Genomic DNA, 18,839 nt, shown 5'->3' on the forward strand with positions numbered 1-18,839 from the left:
ATATCAATGAAACATGTTTGTTTTTTAAATATTTTTTTGTCTTTCAGCATTTTTTAAGTTTCCAGGTTCCTGGTGTGTATCTGCATGCGTCAGATAATGAACTCAAGCCTACATTACCGTGTTAACATGTTTTCCATCCTTCCTGCACATTCTTTTCAAGCTAAACTTTGCTTTAAACTGTTGTGTGCTTGGAAAAATATAAATTGTAATGTTAAAAATCTAAAAAAAACTTGAGAGGTAAAACACTTACACTACTACTACTCACCAATTTAACATGTTTAGCTCTATAACATTTAATGCACCACTCCAATGTCTAAGAGAAAAAATTTAATGAACATTTTTAATGTATGACCACTGTACAGAAGACTGCCATATGATAGAAATATTTACACTGTTTGCATACAGTTATTATTATTATTTCCTAATCCCTGACTGATCATTTTTAATCTAGCGTGTATTATAGTATAGATTAAATTCATCATCCAGCTGCTGCTCTGCAGAATTCTCCAGAATTCAGAATTCCCCAAGAGCTGAATCACGCCATCTAGCGGGCAAATGCAATGAAATTTGTATTCTCCCGACAAATAAACTACTTGCCCCGGGCAATCGGGCAATGGTTAACATCGAGCCCTGAGGTTTCTCTAGTAACTTTGACTCTATTTGCATTAATTAGATGGTGATGAAAAAGCTGGAAGATGCTGTTGTGCAAAAATGATATCCTGCAGATAATGAATAAATTATTAACTAGAACTGGAGTTATATTTAATTATTTAACTTATTCAAAATCGGAGGTGAAACCAGTTTAAGGTTCTTAGTTCAATAATTGTAGCTTTAATTTGCTTACTTACCAGGGTTTATGCCTTTCACCTCTGGATGGTTCCTGGACCAGCTGTTAAAATCCAGGTATCCATACCAATTTAGTGACCTAGGCTATGTTATCAGCAGAGCTATTAATTATCAATCAAAAAACTATTTATCCCTGTTTATTCACACTGTTACTAAAAGAGGGTGGATCTGGCCAGCCTATATATATATATATATATATATATATATATATATATATATATATATATATATATATATATATATATATATATATATATTAGATTATTAGATGTATGTATATATGTCTGTTTGTGTAGAACACTGTTAAACAAACAACTCTTGCACACAAAATGGATAATGCAGTGTTGGAAAACCTGGCAGAAATGGTAAAAGTTGGCAGCGGCTGCACAATTAAACCTGAGGTTTTTTGGGGTTTTTTAACCCGCAGTTTAAAGTTACCTCTCTCCAATTGTTAAAACACTGTTTGTTCACAGCACAGAAAGCAACAGTGAAACAGAATAAAAGACAAACAAGTCACTCCTTCCTTATGCTGCGTTCACACCGGACGTGTCTGTTGCTTCATTTTTGCTGCTTGTACCAGTTGTCTACCAGTTGTCACCGTGCAGCCAGAGCAGCAAAGCTGCACGGTGCAAAAGTGGGTCTGACGTTGGGCGGAGCTACTCTATCCTTTCTCTGCCTTGCAGCTATATTTGCTGTGATCAGTGGGAATAAAGTAGTTTAAATATGTTTTTAAGTGGGAAAATCCACCTGAAAACTTAATCAGTGCAGTCAGTTCATTCAGATTACCATCCTGCCTTCCAATATTATTTCTGTCTGAGCCGCTCAGACCCCCACATACCGGTGGTGCACTGTCAGTAGTATTCCCATTCAACAGCAGCCTCTGGCCCCGTCGCCTCCTTGCGGTTCGCCGTGGCGGCTGGAAAGCGGTTTTCATGTACATAATCCAAACTGCAGGCACCAGGATAATAAAAGCAAACGCGCTTTGTCGGCAGGTTTCAGCATTTTAAGTTAATTTAGACATTAATAAACTGTTTCAGATGAGTCATCACAGTGCTCTGTATCATCAGCGATGTGTCTCTCTCCCTGGCAGCTCCCAGATCAGCGTCTCTGATTGGTTGATGCAGCGTGTCGAGCAGCAAAAGTTCAATGTTTTCATCTCAAGCAGCAGCACGTTTGCGGCGCGTCGCTTCAGCTGCTCAGACGCGCTGCGCCTGCTGCTCAAAACGCGCTGCAGGACCTTTTGCTGCGCCTTGACGTGCGTCAACCATTGACTGCATGTAAACTAGGGTGACCAAACATCTGTATTTCCCGGGACATATCCGTATTTTACGTCCTGTCCCGGACGTCCTGGTTTTTTTTTTAGAAAGTGAGGAAATGTCCTGATTTTTTAAATTACCTTAATTGGACCATTAAATTTACAGGCACTAGGGCACTGCGTACGACGCTGCATGTGACGTAATCCCTGAGCCGCGTCAGTGCGGGCACAGGGGCGGATCTAGAAAAATATTTATGGGGTGGCGAAAGGGGGGCAGGAATTTTTGAGGGGTGGCAACATGTGGCATTTGTTTACACTGAATTTAATCACAGTTATCACAGTTTGGTGAGAATAGTATGTAGAGTAAGTGTTTCATGTGAAACAGTTCATATTAGAAATACATCGTACAATGTGATCTCACTTAATAGGAGATAGAAGAATGATAACACTACTTCTAGAGGGGCATTATCACAGGAAAGGTATTAAGGTAAGACACAGGCGCTGAGTCACAGATGTGTGAGATTGACTGTCAGAGAAGAAACTATAAAAAAGAAAAAGTTACCCATCAGAGATCTGAGCTGTACTAAAGTTAGCATAAATACACAGTAGAAATAAAAGGGTCAAGGCACCCAAACAAGGTACTGGACATCTATGTATTGTCTACATACATACAGACCTGTATGTATGTTCTAGACTAGATTAAACTCAACATGAAATTTCAACTTTATTCTCGAAATGTTGAGTTTAATGTCGACATGTCGACTTTAAAGTCGACATGTCGACTTTAAAGTCGACATGTCGAGTTTAATCTCGTCATGGCAAAAATATTTTTTCTCTTCATGTGTGGCCCTAATACTCCGTCGTACAAAACGAACACTAAACGCTAATATTTTCCAAAATGTTTGTCGTAAAGACGTAGACGTAAAATAAATGTGATCGTCCACACGAATTCATGAAAACGCTGCAAAATGTATGCCAGGCCTGTAAGTGGCGCTGTGGTGCCAAAGCAAAAATAGGCGAAAACAGGCAACGATTGTGATACTGTCTCACGCATGCGTGTTTAGAGGTGACGCTATAACGCATGCGTGTAAAATAAAAATTCGGTCCAATTCCTTTTGGAAAAGGGGAAGGGAAATCACTTATTAAAAGTAAAGAAATTGAGGAATGGCTTAAAATATGGAACGAAGATAGGAAAGGAAGAAGATTATATGAAGTGCAAAAGTCAGTTCGAATTCGAAGCATTAATGAAAGAAACAGAAGAGAAGAAATAATAGTTAGTAGATTAAGAATAGGTCATACCTACTTAAATTACATGCTTTATTTAATAGGGAGGAAAAATAGTGATAAATGTGAGAAATGTGGTGAAAAAGAAAATGTAGAACACATACTGATGAACTAAGTTATATGAACACGAAAGGGAAGAATTAAAGAGAATAGTTAGAAGTATAGGGCATGAATGGAATCTTAAAGGAATATTAGGAAATGAAGGAAACATAACAGATATTCATAAACTAAGGACAGCATTGTTTATGTATCTTAAGAATACAAAATTAAAAAATAGAATCTAATAGATGTGAAGTAACGCTGCTACACACTCATGTACAGTAGGTGGCGGTATGCACCTTAAAGTTGCTTGTGATCCGCCATAATAGAAGAAGAAGAAGAACGGCGTTTCAAAAATCTTCCCACTCGTTTTCAGACCCCGAAACGCCGGCTTCGTATGGATGAGAGGCTGATTTGGTGAAAAATTTGAGCGTTTAGGCCAGGGTTTGACTTCGTGTGGACGGGGCCTTATATTAGGTCTATGGCTATCAGATAGATAGCATCTAGCACCATTAGCTTTCCTTGTTTGTGGAGTCATTGTAGAGAGCCTGCTAATCTGTGGGCTGAATCTGTGAGAGTTTGCTGCGAGATTATCTTCAATCCAGCTTCAAGGAGAAGGGAAGATAGATGGATGATCAGTACAGACTGCTGGATTTCACCAGGATCCCTCGGATCATCTTACATCGGATAGGTAAGAAACACGAGATGGAAATGTTTCCCTGATGATGCAGACTGTGGATTTCAGGGTCATCTGGGGAAACTGATCAGAGGAGATCAAGCTGCTAAACTAAAGCTAACTTATAGTGCAGAGAGAGGTAGACTAAAGTCTGAATCATGGTTGGTCATTGCAGGTTTTAAAGGCACACTATGCAACATTTTTCAGTTAATTAATGTGTTCCATAACATTTTGGATGATTAAATGAGTCATTTCAGGTCGAACAAAGGTTTTCTCGGCCGCCCTGTTTTTTTTTTTTTTTGTTTTTTTTTTTATTGAACAAAATGTATACAAAATCTCGATGAGGTGCAAGAACAATACAACATAGGTAGAAAAAGTAAAAAAAAAAACAAACAAAAAAAAGCAAGGGGCTAAGACTAAAAACAGGCACATAAGTAAGTAAGGCAAATGAATAATAATAGAGCAGGGATTTAAAACAAAAGAAAACTTGAGATACTGGCAGTTACTTTTCTTGCAGAAACAGATTTCAAAAGTTTCAGTGAGGTGAAATAAAGTTTAAATTGGTTAAGAAAAAAATCAAAACAAGGAGTAGAACCTCTCCATTTACAGCAGTGTATGTGATATTTCACAAGTAAAAAGATAATATTAACCATGTCAGATATTTTACTATCAAGGCCATCAATATAATATAAAATGTGGGTGATGGTTATCTCAGGAATGTCATCAATTTTAAGGGATAACCAATTTTTAACGTCGCTCCATAGTTTAAAAGAAAAGGGACAGGAAAAAAAAAGATGATTAAGGGATTCTTCTGGACCATCACAAAAGGCACAACATGCTGAATCAAATTTAAATCTTTTGTGCAAAAATTCAGCCACTGGGTAAAAATTGTGAGAAATTTTGAAATGAGTTTCTTTAACCTTTGGTGAAATTGGCCATTTTACGTACTTGGAGAACGCATTCTCAATTATAGACAGATTGGTTGTTTTTATTAAGATATTATTATTGTAGTCATTAAATAATTTAGATTTGAAGGCAGTCACAAGCAGAACATTGTTGCACTTTGAATCGGTCACACTATATTCTCCAATTTTTAATTTGGGTAAAGATGAAGTGACATTTGAGTATCGTAGAGTGTTTTGGATGAGATGGATCAGAGCTACAGGGATAGCTCTACATACTTTTAAATATTCATTACAAGAACAGTTCAGATCAAATTTGTTAGTGAAATCACTATGATTTAACAACATACCATTACTATCCATTAAGTCAGTTACAAATAAAATACCTTTTTCATACCAGTCAGTTTTAAAAATAGATTTTCTATTTATCAATATTGACCTGTTATTCCACACTACAGATCCATGTGGGGTAAAGTTGTGGGTAAATATCATTTTCCAAAAGTGTAAAACTTGCCTGTGAAAATTAGACAGTGTAATATTAATCTTGGTTAATTCAAAATCACATTTAAGCAGGAAATCCAAGCCACCAAGCTTATTAAATATAGATTTAGGGATATGAAACCACATTGAATTGGAATGAGACAAATACAGGTGCTGGTCATAAAATTAGAATATCATGAAAAAGTAGATTGATTTCAGTAATTCCATTTAAAAAGTGAAACTTGTATATTATATTCATACATTACATACAAACTCATATATTTCAGATGTTTATTTTGTTTAATTTTGATGATTACAAATGACAACAAACGAAAATCTCAAATTCATCATATCAGAAAATTAGAATATTGTGAAAAGGTTCAAAATTGATGGCCCCTGGTGCCACACTCTAATCAGCTAATTAACTCAAACCACCTGCAAAAGCCTTTAAATGGTCTTTCAGTCTAGTTCTATAGGCTACACAATCATGGGGAAGACTGCTGACTTGACAGTTGTCCAAAAGACGACCATCGACACCTTGCACAAGGAGGGCAAGACACAAAAGGTCATCGCTAAAGAGGCTGGCTGTTCACAGAGCTCAGTGTCCAAGCACATTAATAGAGAGGCGAAGGGAAGGAAAAGATGTGGTCGAAAAAAGTGTACAAGCAAGAGAGATAATCGCACCCTGGAGAGGATTGTGAAACAAAACCCATTCAAAAATGTGGGGGAGATTCACAAAGAGTGGACTGCAGCTGGAGTGAGTGCTTCAAGAACCACCACACACAGACGTATGAAAGACATGGGTTTCTGCTGTCGCATTCCTTGTGTCAAGCCACTCTTGAACCACAGACAGCGTCAGAAGCGTCTTGCCTGGGCTAAAGAGAAACAGGACTGGACTGCTGGTGAGTGGTCCAAAGTCATGTTCTCTGATGAAAGTAAATTTTGCATTTCCTTTGGAAATCAAGGTCCCAGAGTCTGGAGGAAAAGAAGAGAGGCACTTCATCCACGTTGCTTGAAGTCCAGTGTAAAGTTTCCACAGTCAGTGATGGTTTGGGGTGCCATGTCATCTGCTGGTGTTGGTCCATTGTGTTTTCTGAGGTCCAGGGTCAACGCAGCCACATACCAGGAAGTTTTAGAGCACTTCATGCTTCCTGCAGCTGACCAACTTTTTGGAGATGCAGATTTCATTTTCCAACAGGACTTGGCACCTGCACACAGTGCCAAAGCTACCAGTACCTGGTTGAAGGACCATGGTATCCCTGTTCTTAATTGGCCAGCAAACTCTCCTGACCTTAACCCCATAGAAAATCTATGGGGTATTGTGAAGAAGAAGATGCAATACACCAGACCCAACAATTCAGAAGAGCTAAAAGCCACTATTAGAGCAACCTGGGCTATCATAACACCTGAGCAGTGCCACAGACTGATCGACTCCATGCCACGCCGCATTGCTGCAGTAATACAGGCCAAAGGAGGCCCAACTAAATACTGAGTGCTGTACATGCTCATACTTTTCATGTTCATACTTTTCAGTTGGCCAACATTTCTATAAATCCTTTGTTTTTATTGGTCTTCAGTAATATTCTAATTTTCTGATATGATGAATTTGAGATTTTCATTTGTTGTCATTTGTAATCATCAAAATTAAACAAAATAAACATCTGAAATATATGAGTTTGTATGTAATGTATGAATATAATATACAAGTTTCACTTTTTAAATGGAATTACTGAAATCAATCTACTTTTTCATGATATTCTAATTTTATGACCAGCACCTGTAGGTCTTCAGCCAGTTTATTCTAAATGAGCCAATCAAAGCCTCAAAATCTAATGCTCTAATTCCTCCTTTATCATAATCTTTAATAAGATCAGATCGTCTTAAATAGTGAGTTTTGTTTCTCCAGATAAATTGAAAGATTATTGAATTGGCTTTCTTAATATTCTTGCCAGAGATAAAAGCAGAATGGCACGGGTAAATTAATTTGGACACTCCTTCAGCTTTGGATAGAAGTGCTCGTCCAAAAATAGTCAGATCTCTAGTTAACCAATGACTCAAGGATCTCTTCATACCATCCACAAGCAACATCCAAGGAAAACATTTTTCCTCCTCTCTTCTAATAATGTCCTTTGAAATCAGCATTCCCAGATATTTAACCTCAGACTTAACTGTAATGGAGGCAACAGACGTCTCAGAGCTAGAATGGATTGGCAAAAGTTCACATTTATCAATATTGAGAGACAAACCAGATGCACTAGAAAACATTGAAATAGATTTTAGTGCAACATCTACCATAGTTTTATCTCTTAGGAAAATTGTTGTATCGTCAGCAAATTGACTAATCTTGAATTCCTTATCAAAAATTTTGATCCCATGTAAATTAGAATTTTTCATATTTAGTAAGGTTAGCATTTGAGTTGTTAATATAAATAATTTAGGTGAAATTGGGCAGCCCTGCCTGATTCCCCTTGACATAGAGAAACTAGGGGTCAAACTTGTTCCCAGGGAAACAGAGCTACTTATATCAGTATAAATTAATCTAATTATACTACAAAATTTTTCCCCAAAGCCAAAATATTTTAAGATTTTTATTATAAAGCAGTGTTCCAGTGAGTCAAAAGCCTTGAAGAAATCCAGGAATAAAATAAAACTCTCATCATCAATAAAGCTACGATAATCAATCATATCAAAAATCAGTCTAGTGTGATGATGGATATTTCTTCCCGTTAAAAAAGCTGATTGGCATTCATTAATAATTGTTCCTAATCCACTGTTCAAGCGATTGGCATAAACAAGAGCTAAAAGTTTATAATCTATACATAAAAGAGTGATGGGTCTCCAATTGTTTAAAGATAAAGGGTCTTTTTTAGCTTTGGGGATCAGAGTAATCAGACCTCGTTTCATGGTGGGAGAGAGATTATTGTTTGAAATACATTCCAGCAGGGCCTCAAATAAAAGTTTTCGTAAATCTTTCCAAAAGAAAGTATAAAATTCAGTGGTTAACCCATCAATTCCTGGAGATTTCCCTTTTGCCATTTGTTGTATTGCTACGTCAAGCTCTTCGATTCCTAAGTCATCTTCCATAAGTTTTTTAAAATCAAGGTTAATTTTTTCATCAGATTCCTGGATTTCATCAAAAAAAGATTGGCAATTGGATTCTGATTAAAAAAATCTGAAGAGTTTTTTTCACCGTCTTCAATCCATCGAGCCCTAGAGCGAATGAAAGCCCCCTTTGCTTTATCTAAAAAAACATCATCAAGTTGAGATTTGAAACTATCAAGCTGACTCAGCTCTTCGGATGATAAAACTGATTTTGAACATAGAGAATTTATATTGCTTATAAGTTGGGAATGTTTCTGTCTCCTCAGCTTAGAAGCAATTTTGCCTGCCTTTATTGCTGCTGTCCTAACACTAAATTTAAACCATTCCCACTTATTTAAGGGCGACAGATCCATTACTGAAATATCTTCAATAAGGTTCAGGACTTCTGAACAGAAGGTTTTATTATTCAGTAGATTACTATTAAACTTCCAAGTTACGTTTGAAGGTAGTTTGGATATATTCAGAGAGAGAAACAAGGTAACTGAACAATGATCTGTTAAAGGAGCTGCTGAAATTTCACAACTTGAAATATTATTTACCAGATTATGAGGGATTAACCAGTAATCTAGCCTGGAGCATTGGCCATTTCCCGAAGGGTTGAACCAGGAGTATTGTCTGATATTAGGATTTCTAATTCTCCAGCAGTCTGTCAAATTTGTATTAGAGATTAAATTTACAAAAATATCATCATAAATATGGTGTTGTCCCCGAGAGGGCAGACGATCAATGGATCCATCTGGAGCTACATTTAAATCTCCTCCCAAGATAACCTGATCAGTGGAATATTTTATTTTCCATTGTTTTATCTTCACTCCGAGGTCGGTAAAAAATATACTATTCATGGCTTTATTGTTGTATCCATATACACACACCAAAATGATCTTATTTCCATCAATCTCTACTATTGCAGTTACCCAGTGGCCATTTGTATCACTGATATGTTCCAACAAAGAACCTGGGAATTTATAAAACATAATCACAACCCCAGCTGAATGCGACGTACCATGACTAAAATAAATTTGATCCCCCCATTGAAGTTTCCAGAATTTAGCTTCCTCACTTGATGAATGAGTTTCTTGCAGAAAAAAACAGTTTGCCTTTTGCTCTTTGCAATAAAGATAAATAGCCTTACGTTTGACAACATTTTTTAAACCCCTAGTATTAAGTGAAAGTAAGGATAACATGCAAAAAACACAGTAGTTGTGCAAAAACTACTCACAGGAACGATGAGCAGGAACGAGATAACATAGCCAATAATAGGTAAATGGAATAGTGCAATAGCCCTTTAAACAAATACAAACATAATATACCATACCGGTGAAAGTAAAGAAACATGGCGGTGTAATTAGTCCGGGTCCACTCTTCGATTATCGATCAGGGCGAAACCTTCCTTCAGGTATGCACGTTTGCCTCGGCTCCTGGCTTCCTGAACCAGGGGCCACAGTTTAGCCCGGGCAATTCTGTCCTCCTTAGAAAGGTCCTCCTTGAAACTAATGTGCATTTCTTTACAAACTTTAGCATCTTTGGACTTCCTCCAGACCTCATCCCGCATGGTTCGCATCCCAAACTGAATGATGACGGCTCTGGGACGGTTGTTGGGCGAACCAGCGCCAGCTTTTTTCCCCAATCTGTGAACGGTGTCGACTGTATCACGCAGCCGATCCACGGAGACAGGAATGATCCTAGTGAGAATCCCAATGATGGTTTCCCGTACATCCTCGTCGTCTTTCTCGGGCAGTCCGGTCACCCTCAGGTTCCAGCGTCTCTTGTAACGAGCCTGGTCTTCACAGGAAATCCTCAGCGCTGCATTTTCTTTTTTTGAGAAGGTTAACTGTAGCATGGAGCTCTGATATGGCTTTTTTTATTAACCTCAATGGCGACAGTATTAGCTACTATGCGTTTGTCAATGCTTTTTAAAATTTCAGTCTGATTGTCCATCTTTGTGTTAAGTTCTCCTATCGCACGAAGAATGGCGTTCGCTGTGTCCTCCTTACCGTCAGCCTCTTGTAGCTTCATTTTTTTCTTGTTTTTGTTTTTTATAGGTGTGTGATCCCAATTCACCTTTTGTTCTTTAACAGAAGGATCAGACGTTGCCCCGACCGATTCAATTTCTTCTATAATATCTTCGTCACAAGCCTCTTGAAGAGCCGATAGATTGTAGTCGTGGTCTGACATGCTAACTTCCATCGATGAATTGCAAAACGGAAAAAAGGAGTAAGAAGGCTGAAAAGGTTTCAAAAAGTGGTTGAACTAAGAATAAAAAACCTAAAACGTTTAAAAACAAGGGCTAGAGCACAAAATTTGGGTTAAATCAAGGCTAAATAATAACTGTATTTTAGAGCCTGCAAAAACAAAACCTCTCACTCCGCCATCTTAGGACCTCCTCCCGCCCTGGTGGTCTGTGGGGGAAATACCGCACTTGCAATTGCAGGAGCCCTCGGCCCGCACCCACAGGCTCAGAAGTCTCGTGCATCGCGAGAGTTGGTCTTGCTTTACGGCGAGAACTTGGCCAGAGACGGCAAAAGTACTCACTTTCCGTACTTGAGTAAAAGTACAGATACTTGCGTTAAAAAATACTCTGATAAAAGTGGAAGTACTGATTAAACTTCTTTACTCAAGTAAAAGTAACAAAGTACAGGCTTGTAAATTTACTTAAAGTATAAAAGTAAAAGTAGAAACCACTTTTTTCATGCCGTTGCCTACATTTTAAATGGATGTCTGCCTATAGGACTAGATCTCCGTTGTGTTCATTTTCAATCATCTCGTCGTCCATGCTACTATGCTAACGCCACCGCCACCAAGCTGCAATGATTTGCCGCCAATGAATACCGCCGAATCTGTCGATTCATCTTGTAGTGGTGCGTCAAATGCAACGTAGATTCCCATCCAATTAGATTGAATTTGGTATCGGTCTGCGCCAGGTGACGTCAATGTTTACCTCGGGCGCAGTGCATCGTGGGAAAACCACCATATTAGGTGGAAAGTCGAGATAACCCACACGCGGCTGTTCTTTCGGCACAATTATTTACCAGAAATGACACGATCGTGTTGTGTGAGAGGCTGCCAGTCCCGGTGTTGTGCCATGGTAGTTATCCCTGCGAAAATTTGTATCCCCTCGTCGGGAGCGCGCACGGAGTAGGAAGAACAACCCGAGTTAACTCCGCCTCAATTCCAACGTGCAGAACTTGAAATTTGAAAGGTTTTACGTGTATGAAAGTTGAGCTTTACTGTTTTATTCTTTACTTCACGTTATAGCAGAATATCGCCAGTGATATTGATTTAAAACTAATAATAAAACACAACCGTTTGCTTGAAAGCTGGTCGCTGACAGCAGTGTCTACTCCTCCCTCTGAAAGCGAACAGATCCTTGTTCTTTTCCACACGTTCATTAAAAAAATCTCTCATTGTTTCAAAGTGTCCAAATGTTCTCATCTCATTGAAAACTGTTGTAAACCATATGCTTGTAATAAAAATGAAATAGAAAATGGAGTGCACGTGTAATCATTAAAGACTATATGCAGAAGGAAATCATTTTTTCCTGGTTGAAATTTAGTACTTAAATCTATATTTGTGTTTATAGTAATGTACAATTTATCTATGTTGTACTATCCTTAATAAACAGTTTGTCTTCTAACATCAGCCGTTTTATTTCATCCCATATTGCCACAACTGGCAGTATGGGATGAAATAAAACCTGCTGTAATCTGTTCCCCCTGTCTAAATCAGGCAAAAAAGGCCCCAGCTTTTTCATTTTTGGCTTATAAGCATCTTTTATGATGACAATTTATTCCTGAAACTTTGGATGTGATGGACCTTTATTTCTTAAAGTTATAAGGGGGGAACAAATTATAGCAGGCCACCTGCTATAATCTGTTCCCCCTGTCTAAATCAGGCCAAAAAGGCCCCAGCTTTTTCATTTTTGGCTTATAAGCATCTTTTATGATGCCAAAAATGAAAAAGCTGGGGCCTTTTTGGCCTGATTTAGACAGGGGGAACAGATTACAGCAGGTGGCCTGCTATAATTTGTTCCCTCCTTGTAACTTTAAGAAATAAAGGTCCATCACATCCAAAGTTTCAGGAATAAATTGTCATCATAAAAGATGCTTATAAGCCAAAAATGAAAAAGCTGGGGCCTTTTTTGCCTGATTTAGACAGGGGGAACAGGTTATAGCAGGTTTTATTTCATCCCATATTGCCAGTTTACAACAGTTTTCAATGAGATGAGAACATTTGGACACTTTGAAACAATGAGAGATTTTTTTAATGAACGTGTGGAAAAGAACAAGGATCTGTTTGCTTTCAGAGGGAGGAGTAGACACTGCTGTCAGCGACCAGCTTTCAAGCAAACGGTTGTGTTTTATAATTAGTTTTAAATCAATATCACTGGCGATATTCTGCTATAACATGTGAAGTAAAGAATAAAACAGTAAAGCTCAACTTTCATACACATAAAACCTTTCAAATTTCAAGTTCTGCACGTTGGAATTGAGGCGGAGTTAACTCGGGTTGTTCTTCCTACTCCGTGCACGCTCCCGACGAGGGGATACAAATTTTCGCAGGGATAACTACCTTGGCACGACACCGGTACGGTAATTTCGCATTCTGCTTACTTTTTTCCATTTAGTCAGAGAAACAAACTCAATCCTTTAGTCCTTCTTTTAGCTATGCTGCGGTTGTTTACACTACGCCTTTTCCACCAAAAATGGCGTCTTAGCAACAAATGTCACGTGACTGGCGGAGACCGATAGATGACGTGAAAAATATTAACAGTAACTCCATTGAAATGATTCAAAACTAAAGTAACGAGCCAATTTTTAAAAATGTAAGGAGTAGAAAGTACAGATATTTGTGTAAAAATGTAAGGAGTAGAAGTAAAAAGTCGCCATAAAAATAAGTAGTAAAGTAAAGTAAAAATATCAGAAAAATCTACTTGAGTACAGTAACAAAGTAATTGTACTTTGTTACTTCCCATCTATGAACTTGGCTAACTACAATCTTTGTTATTTAAACACATGCATAACAAATAATGTTTGAAAACATGCTAAATTTTCAAACTCGAAAATTGGAACAAAATAGTCACTTACCGCAGTAGACATGGTGATTCGTTGCGTTCGCCTCTCTGCTAAGCTCAAAACAACCGCGCCTGGCTTGATGGAGAAACCAGGAGAACAGCTGAGCATTTTTACGACGGTGCACTTTTACTTTCGCCCTCTGGGGGGAGCCTCGCTGGAAAATCAACACATGTTGCATAGTATACCTTTAAAGGAATAGTACACCCAAAACATGATTAGCCTTCATTTTCTACTCACCCCCATGCTGAACAACACTCTGGAGTACTTTTTTGATATCTCAAATGCAAATGGAGATCTGGGAGGCTTCTTGCTGTCTGCTGACATTCAAATAATGGAGGTGCCCAGCGCCCGAGGCAGAAAGGTCCATAAAAGTCCACAAAAAACGTGTCAATATTCCTCCATACTGCTCGTCCAATGTATTCCAGGTGTCCTGAGTGGGTAGCATCCATAATTTACTCGAAACAAAGTCATTTAGAATGTTTTTAGAGCATAAACAGTAGTGTATTTTATGACAAATAATTAAAGGTTTGAACTATTACATTTATTTACCTATCTTCATTTGCTCTGAGCTGTCTTGCCTTGATATTTACTTATGATTGTAGCTTGTTACTTTGGTCTTTGTTGATGTTTCACAAATAAGCAAACCTGACAGACATGTAGAAATATTGAGAAATGCACAATGTTTTCTCCAAACAGAGATGACTTGTGAGACAGATTCCTGAAAATGCATTGGAAAAACCATCTAGAAATAAGTAAAAAATATCTTAAATTAAGTGTTTTTACCCTTAATTTGAGCAGGTGAATGAGTAATAAATGATAGTTTGCCAATGGAATGAGTGTTTTAACTCTTAAAATAAGATAATTAGATAATATGCACTTGAAATAAGACAATGCAATTGTGTTTTTCTCATTTTAAGTGTAAATTATGTTGTTCCATTGGCAGAATGTCTCTTTTACCTGCTCAATCCAAGAACAATTGTACTTATTTTGAAAAGAAAAATACTTTTTTTTCCCAGTGTGTGAGCATTAACTGATCTTTTATAACCTCTGATGTGATGTCATATCTGCAATGCTTGCTGGGAGGTGTAGTTCCAGTCTGGTCATATGTACCGTATTTTCACGACCATAAGGCGCACCGTACTAAAAGGCGCAGTCTCAGTTATGTGTGCCATTTCTGTATTTAACACACACATAAGGCGCACCGGACTATAGGGCGCGTTTTTTATATACAGGTACAAGTCCTCTACTACCTTTAAATACCTCTACTGCGTATTTAAAAATACAGCGGGGGCAAAACTGAGTATGATTGTGCTTTATTCATGTATTTATTACAAAGTATTAATCAAACCTGGCAGCTGGCCGTGAGACAGACACATCGCAGATGACACAGCGCTGTGATCACTCCTAAATTAACTTAAAATCCTGAAACCTGCTGACGGAATATGTTCGCTTTTATTGCCGGTATCCTGGTGCCTGCAGCTAAAATTATTTAGATGAAAAACACCTGCCAGCAGCCGCGGTGAACCCCAGGCTGCCCAGCCTACAGGCTGCTGATGAAGAGATTTCTGCTGTCAGCGCACCGCTGGTATGTGGGGGTCTGAGCGCCTCCGACAGAAATAGATAATCTGGATGAACTGACTGCAATTATTAAGTTTTCAGGTGGACTTTCTCACTTAAAAACATATTAAAACTACTTTATTCCCACTGATCACAGCAAATATAACTGCAAGATTTAGATTATTTAGATGAAAAACACCTGCAAGCAGCCGCGGTGAACGAAAGGATTTCTCCTGTCGGTGCACCGCTGGTATGTGGGGGTCTGAGCGCCTCCGACAGAAATAGATAATCTGGATGAACTGACTGCAATTATTAAGTTTTCAGGTGGACTTTCTCACTTAAAAACATATTAAAACTACTTTATTCCCACTGATCACAGCAAATATAGCTGCAAGATTTAGATTATTTAGATGAAAAAACACCTGCTAGCCACCGCGATGAAGAGGAGGAGACCGGGGATGCTGTTGAATTAAGCTTTCAGGGAGAAAAATACAGCGGGAGCAAAACTGAGTATGATTGTGCTTTATTCATGTATTTATTACAAAGTATTAATCAAACCCATCAAAGTCATCATCCTCTGTTTCTGAATTAAACAGCTGCGCTAAATCAGACATGCCAGTTTCCCCTTCTTCGCTGTCAGTCACTTTCCGTGCAGCGCAGCTCCTCAGAAATAATGCCGGCTTTTGCGAAAGCTTGAACAACAGAGCCAGCAGACACTTTAGTCCAAGCATCAACAATCCATCCGCAAACTGTGGCGTAATCTGCCCGGCGCTGCCTTCTTATCCTGAAACTTTGGTCTCCGTCGGTCATCCATCGCTCCCACGCCGCTCGCAGCCTTACTTTGAACGGCCGCTTCACACCGATGTCGAGCGGTTGAAGTTCCTTTGTCAGACCTCCCGGGATAACGGCGAGCACAGCGTTCATTTGATTCACCTTTTTTTCACATCGGCTGTGAGATGGGCACGCAGCGATGGTGATGCGTGGAAAAAACCACCTAGTCTTCTCACATACACCTGCCTCAGCCACGCATCCATCCAGCCTTTTCCATTTGCGTTAATATCATATGTCATCAGAGCGCTGTCTGTCTCGCTGGCAGCTCCCAGATCAGCTTCTCTGATTGGTTGATGCGGCGCGTCCAGCAGCAAAACTTCAATTTTTCCATCTGGAGCAGCAGAAGCGCGGCGCTTAAGATGCTTAAACGCTCCCGACGCGCTGCACCAAAATGCGCTGCGGGACCTTTTGCTGCACCTATATGCGCGTCAACCATTGACTTTGCATGTAAACTCGCTGCTTCTGCTGCACCTGCTGGGTCCGGTTCACACCGATGTCGAGCAGCGTTAATTTGTTTCCCCATGTTTTTCACATCAGCTGTGAGATGGGCACGCATGGAGTTACATATTAACAGCGATGGTGAGGGGTGGAAAAAAAACACCTGGTCTCCTTACATTCAGCCACTCTTTCATCATCTCCTCAATGAGGTGGTCTCAAAAGTCGCAGTTACAACACACATAAGGCGCACCGCACCATAGGGCGCACCGCACATTTTGAGGGAAAAAAAAGACGTTTAAGTGCGCCTTATAGTCGTGAAAATACGGTAGTTAGATTCAACACAAGGATTATTAAAGTTCAGTGTTGTTTTTTTAACCAACAATAGAAAGTTTTTCTTCTTTGTTTGTCTTTCCAGACCGCCTACATAACTATGTTGGGAAAGAGGAGGTTTTCCCTGAGCAGCAGCTCTGGGAACAAGGGAGGAATTCCAGTTTGGAACAAGAGGAACCACAAACTTTGCAGATAAAAGAAGAGCAGCAAAAGCCAGAACATCCCTGGACAAAAGATGAAACCATGGAGTTCCCCATAAGTGAGCATGAAGAGCAGCTTGGTCTGAAGCAGGAGACCGGACATATGGGAGAGGAACCACTCCCCTGTTTGACATGTGGAGAAAGATTTCTAAAAAAAGAACATTTAATAGATCACATGAAAACTCACGCAGGTCAGAAGATTTATGAATGTCTGTCGTGTGGAAAAAGCTTCAGAGATAAAAGCACTCTAAATAAACATATCAGAGTTCACACAAATAAGAAGCTGTTCTCCTGTACAATTTGTGGCAAAGGTTTTGGTCAAAAAAGTGATTTAGCTAGACATACGACAACTCACTCAGATGAAAGACCTTTTTCTTGTAAGACCTGTGGGAAAATGTTCAAAAGAAGAGATTTGGGGATTAAACACATGAAAACTCACACGGTGGGGAAGATTTATGAATGTCTGTCCTGTGGAAAAAGCTTCCCTAAGAAATCTCACCTTGATGTACACATGAGAGTTCACACATGTGAGAAGCCCTTCTCCTGTATGAGCTGTGGCAAAAGTTTTACAGAAAAGGGTAATTTGACAAGTCACATCAGAATTCACACAAGTGAAAAGCCTTTTACATGTATGTCCTGTGGGAAAAGCTTCACCTTTAAATCTGTTCTCAATCGACACATGAGAACCCACACAGGTGAGAAGCCATTCTCCTGTACGCTTTGTGGCAAAAGTTTTACACAACATTGTAATTTGGTTTGTCACATGACCATTCATTCAGATGAAGGACCTTATTCTTGTAAGACTTGTGGAAAAATGTTCAAAAGAAGTGATTCAGTGTATGAACATATGAGAACTCATACAGGGAAGATTTATGAATGTCTGTCCTGTGAAAAAAGCTTCACCTTCCAATCTGCTCTTAATCGACACATCAGAGTTCACACCAGTGAGAAACCTTTTGAATGTCTGTCCTGTGGAAAAACCTTTAGATTTAAATGTAATCTTAATGAACACATCAGAATTCACACAGGTGAGAAGCCCTTCTCCTGTATGATCTGTGCCAAAGGTTTTACTAAAAAACATAATTTGACAAGACACATGGCGACTCATGAAAAAAATGTTTTTCAACCATGACGTTAGAGTAATGATCTTAAAAATAACTATTTACATGGAGAAGCAGCATTTAGTTCCTATGCTCCACTTATCTGGAACAAACTTCCAGAAAACTGTAAAAGTGTGGAAAGCCTGAGTTCCTTTAAATCAAGACTAAAAACACATTTGTTTAGGATTGCCTTCGACTGTTCTAGTTAAACAGTTCAACTGAAGCATCATTAGTTCAACTTTTTTTATTTTCTTTAGTCCAACTGTTTTTAATTCTTTGTTTCTGCATTTTTTAATTTTATTTTTTATTTTTTCCTACTTGCTTTGATTCTGTTTTATTTTCTTATATTTTAATCATGTAAAGCTCATTGCATTGTCTTTGTACTGAATTGTGCTATACAAATAAATGTGCCTTGCCTTGCCTTGCCTTACTGATTCACATAAGAAGTCACAGCAGTTAGATGCTACAGGAATGAACAGGAGAGGCCTTTACTTTTCTCCAGCTTTTTATTATCATTACACGTTTGCAAGTACAGGGCAACAATATGAACTGTCTGCGTTAAACCCATTTCCTCGGGGAGCAGGGGGCTGCCATTGTGCGGCGCCCTCAGGGAGCAGTGTGGGTTTAAGGGTCTTCGCTCAGAGACCCACAGTGGCAGTCTGTGGGAGTGGGGCTTGAACCAAGAACCTCTGCGTTTCAAGCGCAATGCCCTAACAACCAGGCCGCC

The 18,839-nt window shown here is 38.9% G+C and overlaps 1 protein-coding gene across 1 annotated transcript; it reads left to right on the forward strand.

Moving 5' to 3' along the window:
• Positions 1-3,768: 3,768 nt before the first annotated feature.
• Positions 3,769-18,282, forward strand: LOC119792852 (gastrula zinc finger protein XlCGF57.1-like). Its single transcript, XM_038299680.1, has 2 exons — positions 3,769-4,115; positions 16,898-18,282. The coding sequence occupies exons 1-2, from the start codon at positions 4,052-4,054 to the stop codon at positions 18,142-18,144; spliced, it is 1,311 nt and encodes a 436-aa protein (XP_038155608.1). The 5' UTR covers positions 3,769-4,051; the 3' UTR covers positions 18,145-18,282.
• Positions 18,283-18,839: the final 557 nt, after the last annotated feature.

The sequence above is a fragment of the Cyprinodon tularosa genome, unplaced genomic scaffold, assembly GCF_016077235.1.
Source record: "Cyprinodon tularosa strain WSP-4 unplaced genomic scaffold, ASM1607723v1 ctg433, whole genome shotgun sequence".
In the NCBI taxonomy this organism is placed as follows: Eukaryota; Metazoa; Chordata; class Actinopteri; order Cyprinodontiformes; family Cyprinodontidae; genus Cyprinodon; species Cyprinodon tularosa.

What these genes read in the sequence shown, in the direction of transcription:
- LOC119792852 (XM_038299680.1), top strand. Translation starts at nt 4,052, where the DNA reads ATGGATGATCAGTACAGACTGCTGGATTTCACCAGGATCCCTCGGATC. An exon ending in GATCATCTTACATCGGATAG is followed by an intron (nt 4,116 to 16,897) that starts GTAAGAAACACG and finishes TTGTCTTTCCAG; the next exon opens with ACCGCCTACATAACTATGTT.